The 12,878-nt window shown below is 38.9% G+C and overlaps 1 protein-coding gene across 3 annotated transcripts in view; it reads left to right on the plus strand.

Annotated features, from left to right (window-relative positions):
* MTMR10 (myotubularin related protein 10) overlaps positions 1 to 12,878 on the plus strand; it is a 34,023-nt gene that overhangs the window by 10,161 nt on the left and 10,984 nt on the right. For 2 of the 3 annotated variants that reach the window (XM_058811638.1, XM_058811639.1), the window contains 4 exons: positions 3,396 to 3,532; positions 4,616 to 4,688; positions 5,732 to 5,874; positions 12,180 to 12,270. The exons of the other annotated variant lie outside the window; for it this stretch is intronic. In XM_058811638.1, coding sequence (XP_058667621.1) covers positions 3,396 to 3,532; positions 4,616 to 4,688; positions 5,732 to 5,874; positions 12,180 to 12,270 — 444 coding nt within the window. The remainder of the gene's footprint in view (positions 1 to 3,395; positions 3,533 to 4,615; positions 4,689 to 5,731; positions 5,875 to 12,179; positions 12,271 to 12,878) is intronic. 3 annotated transcript variants of the gene reach the window in all.

Below are 12,878 nucleotides of genomic sequence, written 5' to 3' on the forward strand. Positions count from 1 at the left end.
CAGGCTCTGCTGCTGCTCTTTATTTTGGTTGTAGTGGGTTATGCATTATCCTGGATTAGATACATACCATGAATTCTCTTAACATCCAAAATTTGAACCAGTCAGACTGCATGTGCTTTTGCGAGATTTAGCAGAGTTTTTCAGAAGTTTAACAGTTTTTGAGGCTGTGTGTTAGGTGGAGAGTGTATTATCTAGAGAGATTCTTCAGTATCTCCTGTTATTTTTGTGATTTGTGTATTCAATGTAGAAATATTTTTATTAAACATGATTAGGCTTTCTCTGTAAGGGTGGCAACCTGTAATTTCTCTTCTGGTTTCCTGTCAAAGTTTAAACAAACTGCTCTCGTCTCCTGAGATCATTCTTTGACTCTTGGAGTGAGATGGAAGTGTTGACCGCTGTTCCGTGTCTGGAACAGCTTGTGACTGTTTACTGGAAAAAAGCAGCAGCTCCATTGTAGAAATGTGCAGTGTAATATCTCTGAATAGCTCTGTTGTTGTCTTGGGTAGGAGAAATCACCTACTCAACTACAAACACAAGAAGGGTTTGTTGTGCAAGTCCTGCCCTTCCTACTCATGTTGTTTATCTACTTCCCTAAATTTTCATTTTGAAAGGTTTACTATATAGATATATAGATATATATATATATATTGCACATTTTAGATGTCCAAATGAGGTATAAAAGATGGGTCACATAAAATTCCAAACCTGAATCTTGAAAAAAAAAAAAAGTCAATTTCTAGAGGTGTTTGGAAACTGCTTCTATTAAATTTGCAAACTTTCTCATTCTTCGGCTGAAGTTGGTGTACACACATTCTCTGGCCTGCCATACCTTAATCCTTAGGTTCAAAATGGACAGTTCTGGGTTAGGGCTGCAAACCTGAGAGCAGAAGATAAGCTAGGCCAGAAAATCCAGAATGTATTTGTGTTGGATGAAATGGAACTAAATGCAGTTGCACTAAAATAGGATTAGAATTAGAATGTTGCAGTGTAGCCACACAATTATGAGGAATGAAGGAGGGAAGTAAAAAGGACTGGCTTTGGAAAAAGAATGATGTAGCAGGCATGTTTTAAACTGTGGTAAATTCAAATTGAAGATGTGTGAATGTTTTTCATTTCTGTTTGGTTACATCAAAATAATGAAGCACTGAAATAGTTTGATAATAGTAATTTGCTTTTAGAAGTGTCTCTTACGTGATAGTACAAAAAATATTATACTTGGTAACAGATAAGTGAATGTTACCAAAAAAAATCTATGAAGTTGCATTTTGTTTCATGGTGTAGTTAGCTCTCCATATTTTTTAATTAGAAATGCTGTGATACACTGTCAGTATGTAGAGAGAGAGGAATAAAAATTACTTAGAACTCAGTTTATGTGGAGTTTGTTTTTCTTCACACACAGGAGGTGACTTAGAACTTCATGTTGAATAGTTGAAGACTTAATACCAACACTGAGGAGAAATTGCTTCAATAAATGGTCTGGGCTTTTGCAGTTATTTAAGTAAATACATTATTTGAAAAAATGTTGGGCATTAAGAAGTTTCAGGCCAGACATGTATTGAAACATTTTCATTACAATGTTTAACAGAATTCGGGCTTGTCATTCTCATGTACCCCATTATAAGACATTGTTTTCAGCAGCTGTGGACTTGGATGAGCTTTTAGCTATTTGTACTGAAGCTGTCAAAATCTGATTTTTTATTTTCATATTCAAAAGCTTATTTAAGCACATTTTAGCACTGTTTGAGGAAAGACTTTAAAGCTCCAGGAGATCTGTTTATAGATATTTTCACAGTTCCTGCCTGGCCTAGAATACTCATGTATATGGTAACACAGGTCAATGAAACTTGTCTCCTCACATTTTCACACAATCCCAGAACACAGTTCATAATTCTGGCAGCTCAAGGCTACAGACTTAGGCCAAGACATTTTCATAGCAAAACAACTGAGCCAAAAGCAGAGGTGCTGCTGCTGCTCTTGGTGACTTCCAGGCAGATCCCTGATTGTATCAGGGGCCAGAGATCCAGTAGGACCAGTAGGACAGCTGGGTGAAATAGCTGAGGGGCTGGAGGGCCTGGAGACAGCAAGAGGTGCATTTCTCTCAAGTGTCTGGGACACTAAAGGCAGTCATTTCAAGCTATGGTGACTTGGCTGCAGTGGTAATCACCTGAGGCAAGACCTGCTCTGCAGCAGGAGCTAAATGGGGAATTTATTCCAGGCTGTGGTCCTGCTCCCTGGACATGCAGTAGCTGACTGCTGCCAGTGCAGCTGCCCCAAGAGCTGCTGTTCCTTGCGGAGCATGACTGTGGGATGGCATTTCAGGCAACTGGGACTGAACATGCCAAACCTATTAACAGCAAATTGGGCTTCAGCAATCTTTAGTGCTTAGTTTCTTCTAAGCAGAATCTCAGAGCCAATATGAAATTACACTTTTCTTGGAACACACTTGTACTCCCACACTATTTATGGTAGACAGCAGCAGCAGGAGGTGGTTCATCTGATGACAGAAGTGAAAGCCCTGTACAGGAATAAAAGGAATTGCTAAGTTAGATTGCTGAAGGAAGAGTTATGGTTTAGCTTTCAGAAATCTTGGCTGTGGAACTGAAAAGTATCATTTTGTGTAGTGATTCACTTTTTCTTTTTAAATGGTCCTCAGTCTCATTTGCCTATATGCTTTTTTTATTTTATAGCTTATGCCAGACCAATTAGCATAATTTGTATTTTTCTTCATTTGAATCTTCTGTTTTATGAAGGAAATCCAGAAATATCTCTTTAATTAGACAGTCACAGTAAAAAGTTGGAAATATGTTTGTGTTCTGTTTTCTGATGCCACCTGAAAATGTCTTTAGAAATGAAAATGTGATGTGGCCTGATGATTCTGAGTTCAGGAAGTTCATAAAATTCTCTGAAGTACTTAACAATAGCCAGCTAATTTAAGTTTTTAAAATTAATACTACCTGAAGTACAGGAATGTATGCTTGTTTAAAGGACAGTGTTGTTCAAACACATGAATTTTTAATAGTGGAGAATTGCAGAGCTTGATCTCCAGATCTAAGGGAAGTGGTGTGTGGTTTTGTTGGGTTTGACTGTGGGTTGGGTTTCTTGTGGAGTTTCTTTTGGTTTTTGTTATTTGAGAATTGTTTTGGTTTTAAGTTGGTTGTTTTTGCTGGTTTTGGGTTTTGTTTTATTTTAACTACTGCACAATATTGTCCATTTTGGAATGGTAGTTTTCTCTTTTCCCTGGAGTGGTGTTAGATAAACTCCATGTTTACCCACAAGAGGTGGATAACTTGAAAGTGGTAAAGAGTTAGGGGTTCCTTGGTACTGCAGACTTGGAATTCTTGTACCTCCAGGATTTATATAGGCTTCTCCTTTCCTCTCCCTTTCTTCTGTTTCAGGTGAAATTGTGGTGAACGAAGTAAATTTTGTAAGAAAGTGCATTGCAACAGACACGAGCCAGTATGATCTGTGGGGCAAGCTGGTTTGCACTAACTTCAAGATTTCCTTTATTACAGATGACCCAATGCCACTGCAGGTTGGTTATTGCTCCCATGGCTACATCATGAATGAGAAAGTGGAATTATTCACACAGTCAGTCTGTCTCATATCTGATATAAATGGATGCCTTCTAAGCAGGCATCAGGATGAGGTTCCACTGTCCTGTTCTGAGTGTGTTGCTGTTCCATCCATTCATATCAGGACAAGAGCAAGAAATTTGTACAGAAGTACATCCAGCTCCATTCACCTCCCTGGATGGAGGCTTCCCCAGGAAGTGGTTTTACAAAGACAAAGCAGGAATTATACACAGATGTGTCCCTCCTGAAGGAGCTGTTTGCAAATGTCCCTTAGACCAGACAAGTGTCAGATCTCTATGTGGTGGAGTTTTATTGGTGTTACTGATGGAGGGCAAAGTAACCACAAAATGAGAATTCATTGTGGACGAAGCAACAAGAGGAGGGGAGAACTCTTCTGCTTTGTCAAAGCAGAGCTCATGACATTCAAAGCCATGATCAGTTTTTGAACAGCACAGCATACAACACTGGAAATCCAAGTAGTGAGCTGTGTGTTATTTTCAGTAGAGTTTGCACTTCCATTTGGGGCTTTTAAAGGAAATGTTTCATTAATTAAAGATATGTATAGCTCTGAAAGTAGCTGGATGCTTATTCAATAATAGTTAGGAAATTTGACCACAGCTACTTCAAAAGGTTGATTTTTGGCACAAAGTAGTTGTTAAAATTTGTCCCTGAAAGTAGAATTAATATTTTTTTCTTTCCATACTTAAAAAAGTAATAATAATTACAGATTTCTTATATTCCATATATACATGTATTTTATAGTTCAAATTGTATTGGATTTCTAAGAGTAATTTTTGATGCTAATTCAGTAAATTCAGTGCAAATAGAGAGGTTATTTTGCATATTCCACTGGGGTTTCTGAACTGCTGGGTGTGCAGTTGTGCAGCCTCTAACCTCTAATTACCTGGGAATAGGCAAGGGTAGTACCTGTCAGAAAAGCCTAGGCATGCCTGATTTTTATCATAGTTTCTTTAAGGTTGTGCTGTATATCTGGTTGCAAAGTGCAGAGCTGCAATTAATGGCTGTGACTTCATGTGTTTCAGAAATTCCATTATAAAAACCTCCTCCTTGGTGAGCACGATGTCCCACTCACATGCATTGAGCAGATTGTCACAGGTATGTCAAAAATAGCTAAGAAAAATGACAGGCTTTATTCTTATTCAGTACAAAACTGTTACCTGCCTGTTAGGTTCTGCACAATTGTTGACACTTGAGGTCTTATGTCATTAATCTTCCCTGATTTGAAGTATTTGGTTTATTTAGGATAAAAGCCTCAAATGCTGAATAAATCTTGAGCCTTAAATCTTAAATCTCCTGCCATGCAGGAGACTTAATTGGGTCTTTATATTATAAACTTTATATTTGTAACTACCATACCAGATCAACAGGTGTTGTAGGAGAGACATGTTATAGTAGTACAAAATTTTGTTAGCAATGTTTTTACATTGAATCATTGAATCTCTGCCAGTAAAAACACTAAATTGCAAAAATAGCTTATACAGTGAGACATAGATGGGATTTCTGACAAGAGAAATGCTGTAGTTTTCAATGCTCTCTAATTCTTAGCAAGTTAATAACTGGTGATCTCCAAAAATCTGCAAATGGCAATTGACACTTAATCTGAAGAAACAAAATACTTCTTGTGGAGAACCAGGTTTTTATTTGTTGGATTCCTTAGACTAACCTATTTGTTAAGAATGTTTTTCATCTTGTAATTGTAAAATTTCATAAAAGTGATAACTTTTCAAATTTTGTTTATGGCATGGGCTATTAAACACTTGGTTTTCTGACTGTAGGTAATCTAAATAATTGTTTATAAGTTTTGAATGCCCAAAGTTGGTTGTGATCACTGTGAAAAGATTAATGTGTTTCTGAGGAAGAACATGATGAAGAAATGCTATTTTTTTTACAACAAAGAGGTGTTATTGACCTGTTATATTGTCTTGCACTGGCCCACGTTTGTTGCCCCTTTTCTAAAACATGAGGTTTACCCTAAGTTTAGTGAAACATAAGCTTTTACTAACAGGAATCAACTGATTTTCTACCTGAATCAAAATGTGCTAACAAATAAACTTCTGGCAGCAACATTACTGTACCTGTTTGAGCCAATCTTGTGTTTCCTTACAGAACACAGTCAAATAAGTTTCTCTTCTTTGCAGTTAATGACACCAAGAGGAAGCAGAAGGTCCTCGGTCCCAACCAAAAGCTGAAGTTTAATCCAACTGAATTAATAATTTATTGCAAAGACTTCCGTATTGTCAGATTTCGATTTGATGAAGCAGGTCCTGAAAGTGCAAAAAAGGTATTGTTATCTTGTTATAAATTTCTGCCTTGTAGTCATTACATGTAGCAACAGCTGTGCTGATAAGAACATTTTGTATTATTATGTTTTGATAGAGAAGTAGGGGGAGAATTGCAAATTACTCACATTCTGTTACAGGAGAATATCTGGAGTCAAATCTATTAGGGGAAAAAATTAAAAGTGATGTATTAACTGTTCTGTATCATACAAGATAAACCAGTATTTCTTGTCATATCTGTTGTACTTTTAAAAGTTATTAATTTATTAAACAAATCTTTTTAAGGACTGGAATCAGAATGTTGCATTGCAGCTGTACAACAGATGTTTGCATTTTTATAGAAAATGCTTCAAGCTTTGATACTTTTTCTAAAAGTCATAAGCTTAATTTACCCAGAGGCTGAGTGTACTGCCTTATGGATATCCTTAATGGTGTCACACAGCAGTTCTCCAGCAAGCTCTTGGAATCATCATTTTGTCCAATTTACATGAACCTGGGTTCTTTCTCAGCATTTTGTTATCAAAACCTTGTACCCTCTTCACAGGAGGAATTACTGGGTCCATTCCTAGGGGTTCCCTTCCCTGCGCTCAGCTGCCCTGACCTCTGCGGCACTGCAGTGTGGCACAGCCGGCGTTTCGTAAGGAGTGACCCACTTTTCTCTCAGAGCTTAACAATTCCCCTTCTCAGTAGGATCAGGTTTGAGTTTAGCCCTGTAAGTCCCAAGGACCATCTGCCAGGCATAAGTCTGTGTGCAGTTACTGACCGAGAGCTGCTGAACCGGCTCAGCCCCTTCTCCCTCCCCAAGGTGTGCAGGCAGGGGCCCGTCATGAGCCACCCTGCTGTGGCCTTGCCCCTGTTCTGGCTGCCCTGCTGCCTGTGCTGGTTGGAGCCTTCCACGTTTGGCATCTTTCCGCAGTCATTCCCTTGCACAGCTTCTCCAAAATGCCCCTGGAGCTGCCGTCTCTTGCAATATCTTTACAGCGACTGTTTCTAATTGGCTGTCACAGCAAAGGAGAGTGATTAGCCTGGAGGAGGAGAGAATAAACTCAGCATCTCATTAACATTCTTTGTGCTGCTTTTTCTTACGCAAGAGCGAACAGTGAAACCATTTTATGAAGGCCTTTACGTTAGGCATTTATAATTACATGGTCTTAGGTGGTTTCTTCTGATAAGAACAGCTAGGTCTAGAGAGCCAGAGCCTGTGTGGTTATAGAGCTTGTGCTGGTGGTGACCAAAAGTGTAACAACTGCCATTGTCAAATAGCAGAATGTGCTCGGCGGAGAGGAAGAAAACTGGTACAAGTATCAGCTGTGTGGTTACTGTTGCAGTTTCAGTGCATCAGGTAGGTTACTGCAGCTTTGTGTGGGTGTAGCACACAAGCATTTCTACTGGAGGGGAGATCAGGTTCAGCTAATCTAATTGAATGCTTCCATAATAGCATTAAAATATAAATGTATAAAACCATGAGATCCTTAGATCAGTTTTCCTGTATCAGGATTTTGCTTAAATTATTTGGGGATGCTGGTGAACACATCTGGGGTGGTCTTACACAGCATATTGAATGGAGTTGTTTTGTTTTCTGACATTTAGATGGCATGCTGGCACCACAGTATGGAAAGATTTTATCTGGTTTCTGTTTCTGCCCTTCAGGTAATACACACGCAAGGTTGTCCTGATGTTTAAAAACAGAAGACAGTGATCAGGCCTCCTTAAAGTTCTGAAGGGCCTCTCTAATCTATATTTACATCCAACTATTTGTACAAGAAAATGTTGGTAGCTGTCTAGTTAGAGGTAACTGTGTGTGCCTAACTTTTGTAGGGAAGACCAAGACTTAGAGTGTACCTGAGCTCTGATGTGAGGGGAAGCCTGCTCTTGGGCTGAGGGTGCATTGCTGTCTGACTGGGAGAGTGCCATAGGAGAGGGCTGACCATGGAATTGGGGTTCTGGATGGGGGGTCCTGCATGGCAATTCATGTTTCAAAATGAGCTTTAAATATACGGAGTAGTTAGAAGGACTACAGATGCTGATTTTGTGCAGTTAAGGAATTTGTTTAAAGCGTAGTTCCTTGCACGTACTGGAAATACTCAGCAGCATCCAGTGACATAAATTGGTGTTGGCAAAGAGAGTGTAATCTGTTCCTAAGGAAGTGTCTCTGTTTGCTGAACAGGGCATAAGGGAGAATAACTAATTAAGCTGCCTTACTAGAATAGAGATTATTCCAAGTATCTCTTTGAGGATCTCAGAAAGATCCTCTTTCCAAGGATCTCTTTGGATGCTGTGAAAAGAAGGATCCAAGTTTGGAAGCAGGCTTCTGATGTGGACAAACTGACAGACTTGACTACACATAGACACATGGGTAATGTTGGCAGAACTTTCAGAGGCCTTTTTGTTTGCCTTTAAGCAGAAACATTGTGAGAACACATTCATTTATTTTCAGGTAAATTATTATAGAGAAGCTTAAAAATCAGTTCTGTTAGAAAAATAGCCTCAGCACTTATTACAGCCAGTACATGCTAATAAAATACTGTCTCAGCATTAGTCAGCCAGGTAAATATTTTCTTCCTCACTTTTATTAGTGGATATTTGGGAAACAAGCATTAAGAGAAAATAGAAGGAATGGAAATTTGCGCTCACCACTGTTTAGCAGTTTAATTTTGTTTTGTCTCTAAAATAAAGCAATAGAGTCTCCAAAGGAAGGAAAGCCAGATGGGTGTGGGAGGAAGTGGAGGATGGGGAAGCAAGGGTAAGCAAATTGGGGAAGTCTTAAGTTAGGCAGTGCAAAAAAAAAAGAAGCATTTCACATTCCTTATAGGAAAGGAATTATGTTGTTCCAAAACTGACAGCAAGCGGTCAAACTGAAAACTCCTGCTAGTTCTTAGCCACTGCAGTATTGGACATTAGACTGAGAAAATAAAATGTATGAAAAGGTGAGGATGTAGATCTTCTGACTGTTAGGTGGTGCCCAGTGTGCTGCCTCACTGTGCATAAGGATCCTGGCAGTGCCCCAGGGTGGCACACACCCTGTGCCTCCATGAGTATATCTCCATTTTCTCATCCCTTTCTCTTCTATAACTCTCTCAGTTCTTTACTCCAGGAAGCTTTTTTGAATGAGTATGAGAGTTGTTTCAGAATCACATGCTCAGTCAAAACAGGAGGAAAATTTTAATCTCAAATCTTGTTTCCTGTGCAATCAAAAGTAGCCTTTCCTACGTCATAACACTTGGGATCGAGGGGAACATTTTTTCCCTAATTGTTATGAACAATAATATGAAACTCATAAGAGTTTTGAACACATGGTCCTGACCCTTTCTAATGTGTTCCTCCTGCCTCCCCAACTCTATCACCTTGTTCTAATTGTTTATACAGATCACAAAATTGGTGCTGTTTCAAGGCACTGGGAATGCATAAGATACTGTCTTTGGAGGGGATGAAGAAAAATTTTTTTAGAAGTAAACTTGCAGAATCAGAATGGTTTGGCTTGGAAGGGCCCTTAAACTCATCTCATTCCACCCCCTGCCATGGGCAGAGACACCTTCCACTATACCAGGTTTTTCAAAGCCCTGTCCTGGTCTTGAACACTTCAGGGATGGCACAACCATAACTTCCCTGTGCAAAGGTTAAAGATTTAAAATAATTCTCCTAATGCTGAATGCTTATTTTCCCAATAGGTTTTCCAGCCTAGGAAAATGAACAAAACCCGTTTGTGGGACTTGAAGTAGTCCTGCCTGTCTGACTTTCTACCACAGGTGCCTGCTTGGGATAGGAATTGCAGTAGCAATGGAAAATAGTATTTTTCCAGAGAGTTCATAAGCCAGGTAGCCTGGCTTAAGGAAGAAGGGAAAATCCAGGGCTGTGCTAACGTAGCACATCTGAAATGTTGTTGTTCACAACTCTTCTGCAAGAGCATTAGCAATACTATAAAGCTCTTGCCCTTGGTAAAATTCCTGTTGAAGAGGAGGGTGTGCCCTGAAAGTATCATTTATTTTCCTCAGATAGGGGTTGAACAGGGGACACTGACATAGGGAAATAGCTTTTGTACTATGAAATAACTACAGCCATTGTGTTTACTGCTTTTAATAAATGAACTTTCCAACAAGCAGCCTATTCTCTTGTTATTTGTCTGAGCCTAAATATCTTCAGCTTTACACAATTGTAAATTGGCAAGAATACCAAACATTTTTGAGTTTGATATGAGAACGCTTCCTGTAAAACATGCTTGTCTTCCAATTTAGAGCGTTCTACTTATGGCCATAATCTGCTGAGATCTGTGGAATGTGCTTGTCTTCTGAATCTCTGAGACAATAAAGCTATTATAGGGATTTAGTGAGGAATAAACAGAAAATCAGTATGTCTTTGGTACTTGCTTAGTGTATCTGTGAGTGGAATTTTTCTAAAATACAAAAATAGAGACAGTAGCAGGAAAAATCTATCACTTTTTAAAATAAGAGAAATAGATGTCCTGAACCTGTGGGTGGACTGCTTCACCCATGCAATACATGGTGTGAGTTACATCTATTCCATGGAACACCCAGAGCATTTTCCAGCTCCTGCTTTATTTAAAAGCACAACCACGGTCTCATATTTTTTGTGGATCTGGATGGTTACTATCTTCACCCCACCATTTTATCCCTCTTCACACAGCACACACATACTCCTTTTTCAAATGTGGCAAGCAAATGACAGAGATTTCAGCTGCTGCCTATTTAAAAATAGGTTTTACTGTATTCCTGTTGTGTTATTTGGCAGCACAATGGAATTTTTTTCCTGCAGTTTGTCCTGAAGCCTTGAGAGTAGATTAGCATAGTAAAAAGCTTTCAACTTTCACTCCATAAATGAGATGAGGAATAGCTCTGCTAGAATCAGTTACTGTAGTGAAAAGCTACATAGAAAAATGGAAGTCAAAATGTGCATATACACAGATTTCCATTTTATTCATTGTTGATCATAGCCAAAAGTAATCTGTTAGAAGTGGCCAAATATTGTTGAGTAGCTGGCTTCTTCTGCTTCAATTCATACACTGAAATAACAAGAGTTAGTAAAATGTGTGTGGCTTCCAGTTACGTCATTAAACATTTTATCAAATCCTGCTTGTAACTGTTCATTAGGAAAGTCTGCTATACTGTTCTCCAGGGACACTTTTACTGCTTGGGTTTTTTGGGGGGCTGTCACCCCTGGAATGTTCTGTCCTCTGTTTTCCTTTGCAGTTTCATTGTGGAACAGAAGGTGTGGGGACAACAGTTAAAGAATCCGTTGTTCTCAGACTCGACTGGAATTTTTTTGTTGAGTGTTTGTGAAACAACATTTTCAGCTCAAGTTAGTCTACTGTCATTGCTGGTTTTATAAATAATGAGGACTGTCCCCATCCAAAATCAAAGTATATAAAAATACAGTAAAGGTTGCATAACACCAGGGATGTTGCATACAAACAATAAAAATACAGCAGCTTTCTCCATGCAGATCTCAGCATAACTGAGCGCTCAAGCTGCCAGCACTGGTACTCCTTCAGTTCTATGGTGCAAGTCTTTCTGTCATTCCTATCACAATAAGGACACTTTCCTTCACAAAAAGAAAACAGTTTCTTGGATGCACAGGATTTTTTTCAGAAATAATGTTCAAAACTGCAGAACTCTGAATAAATTTTGTAAATGTGTTTCTAAATATGAAAAGTTGGGAAAAGTTGAAGGGAAGATAAAAGGATAAAAACATTAGGGTTTTTGTCAAATCTTTTGTATTTATTAGTGAATATCTACATTCAGAGAGACAGAGACTAGAAATGCTTGATGAAATTTTAAGTCTAGGATCTAATCCTAAATCATGTGCTGCATTCTTAATTTTAATAATCTTAGGGAAAGAACCAATAAGGTTTTCTTAAAAGGAAGCACACATGAAAAACTTCCTAGCCTAACTGACAACTGTGTAGCCCAAATATCTGTCAAATGCTGTTAAATACTGATACCAGATTTTAGTTCAGGACATGCCTGAACTGTTAATTGTTCAAAACAGTCCTGGTAAAATTCCATTATGTTGTTGCCGTGTTTTTCCCCTCTTCCCTAAGCACTGATTGCTGGCTGCTGTCAGAGCAGTGCTAGGTTGGACTTTTTGAACTGACCCTGCACACTCTTAGGTTCTTCTGCTGGATTGATTAGATACTCTTTTCATTAAAGAAAATATCAAAAGACTGATTTTTGGTTTTTTCACAGCTCTGCATATTTGACACTGTTGCCATTAAGGGCAATATTTTTTTTCTATATAAATATAAATAACACATATAAAAATATAATAACAATAATAAATGTCTCTTTCCTAGGTGTGCCTTGCAATAGCTCATTATTCTCAGCCGACGGATCTTCAGCTTCTCTTTGCATTTGAGTATGTTGGGGAAATGTATCATAATCCAGGTAAGGATGAAGGTACTTGGATTGTGCTTTTTTTCCTGTTTTGTAATATGTATTTTTAGTAAGACTTCTGTCCAGAAGCAGTGGCAAAAAGCATTTGAGGCTTTCTCCAAGGGTAACAAAATCAGCTTGTTCTGCACCCAGCCTCTTACGGTTATAAGTCATTCATTGGGATAGACATTAATGACCAAAATCCAAAGCAATGTCTTTCCTGTCTGAAACAAAGCCAAACTGTGGCAGCATGAATACTCCTATTTCTCAGTTCACGCTTCCATCCTCCTGTTGTATGTCTCTGTTGGTACTCTGGGTACCCAGTGAATGTCCCATCAGGCAGGCTTGCTCACCTGCCCTTCTTTTGGGAATAAGTTTCTCTTCTGGTGGTATTGCAGGAGGATTTGTGCAACTTGGGACTCCATACCTTCTTTCCTAGAGGCTTACTAGGCAGTTCTTACCACTCAAAACCTCCACCACCCCTGCTGAGCTGGAGCACACCCTCTCTGCTCAAGGCCAATCTCCAAGTGAACCTTGTCAGTTAGGTAAGCCTGCAAAGATGCCTTTGGAACTTGATTTTGAGCGTAATGCTGTGCGGTCACTGCCGAGTGTTCCCCAGC

The sequence above is a fragment of the Ammospiza caudacuta genome, chromosome 10 (assembly GCF_027887145.1).
Source record: "Ammospiza caudacuta isolate bAmmCau1 chromosome 10, bAmmCau1.pri, whole genome shotgun sequence".
Lineage (NCBI taxonomy): Eukaryota > Metazoa > Chordata > Aves > Passeriformes > Passerellidae > Ammospiza > Ammospiza caudacuta.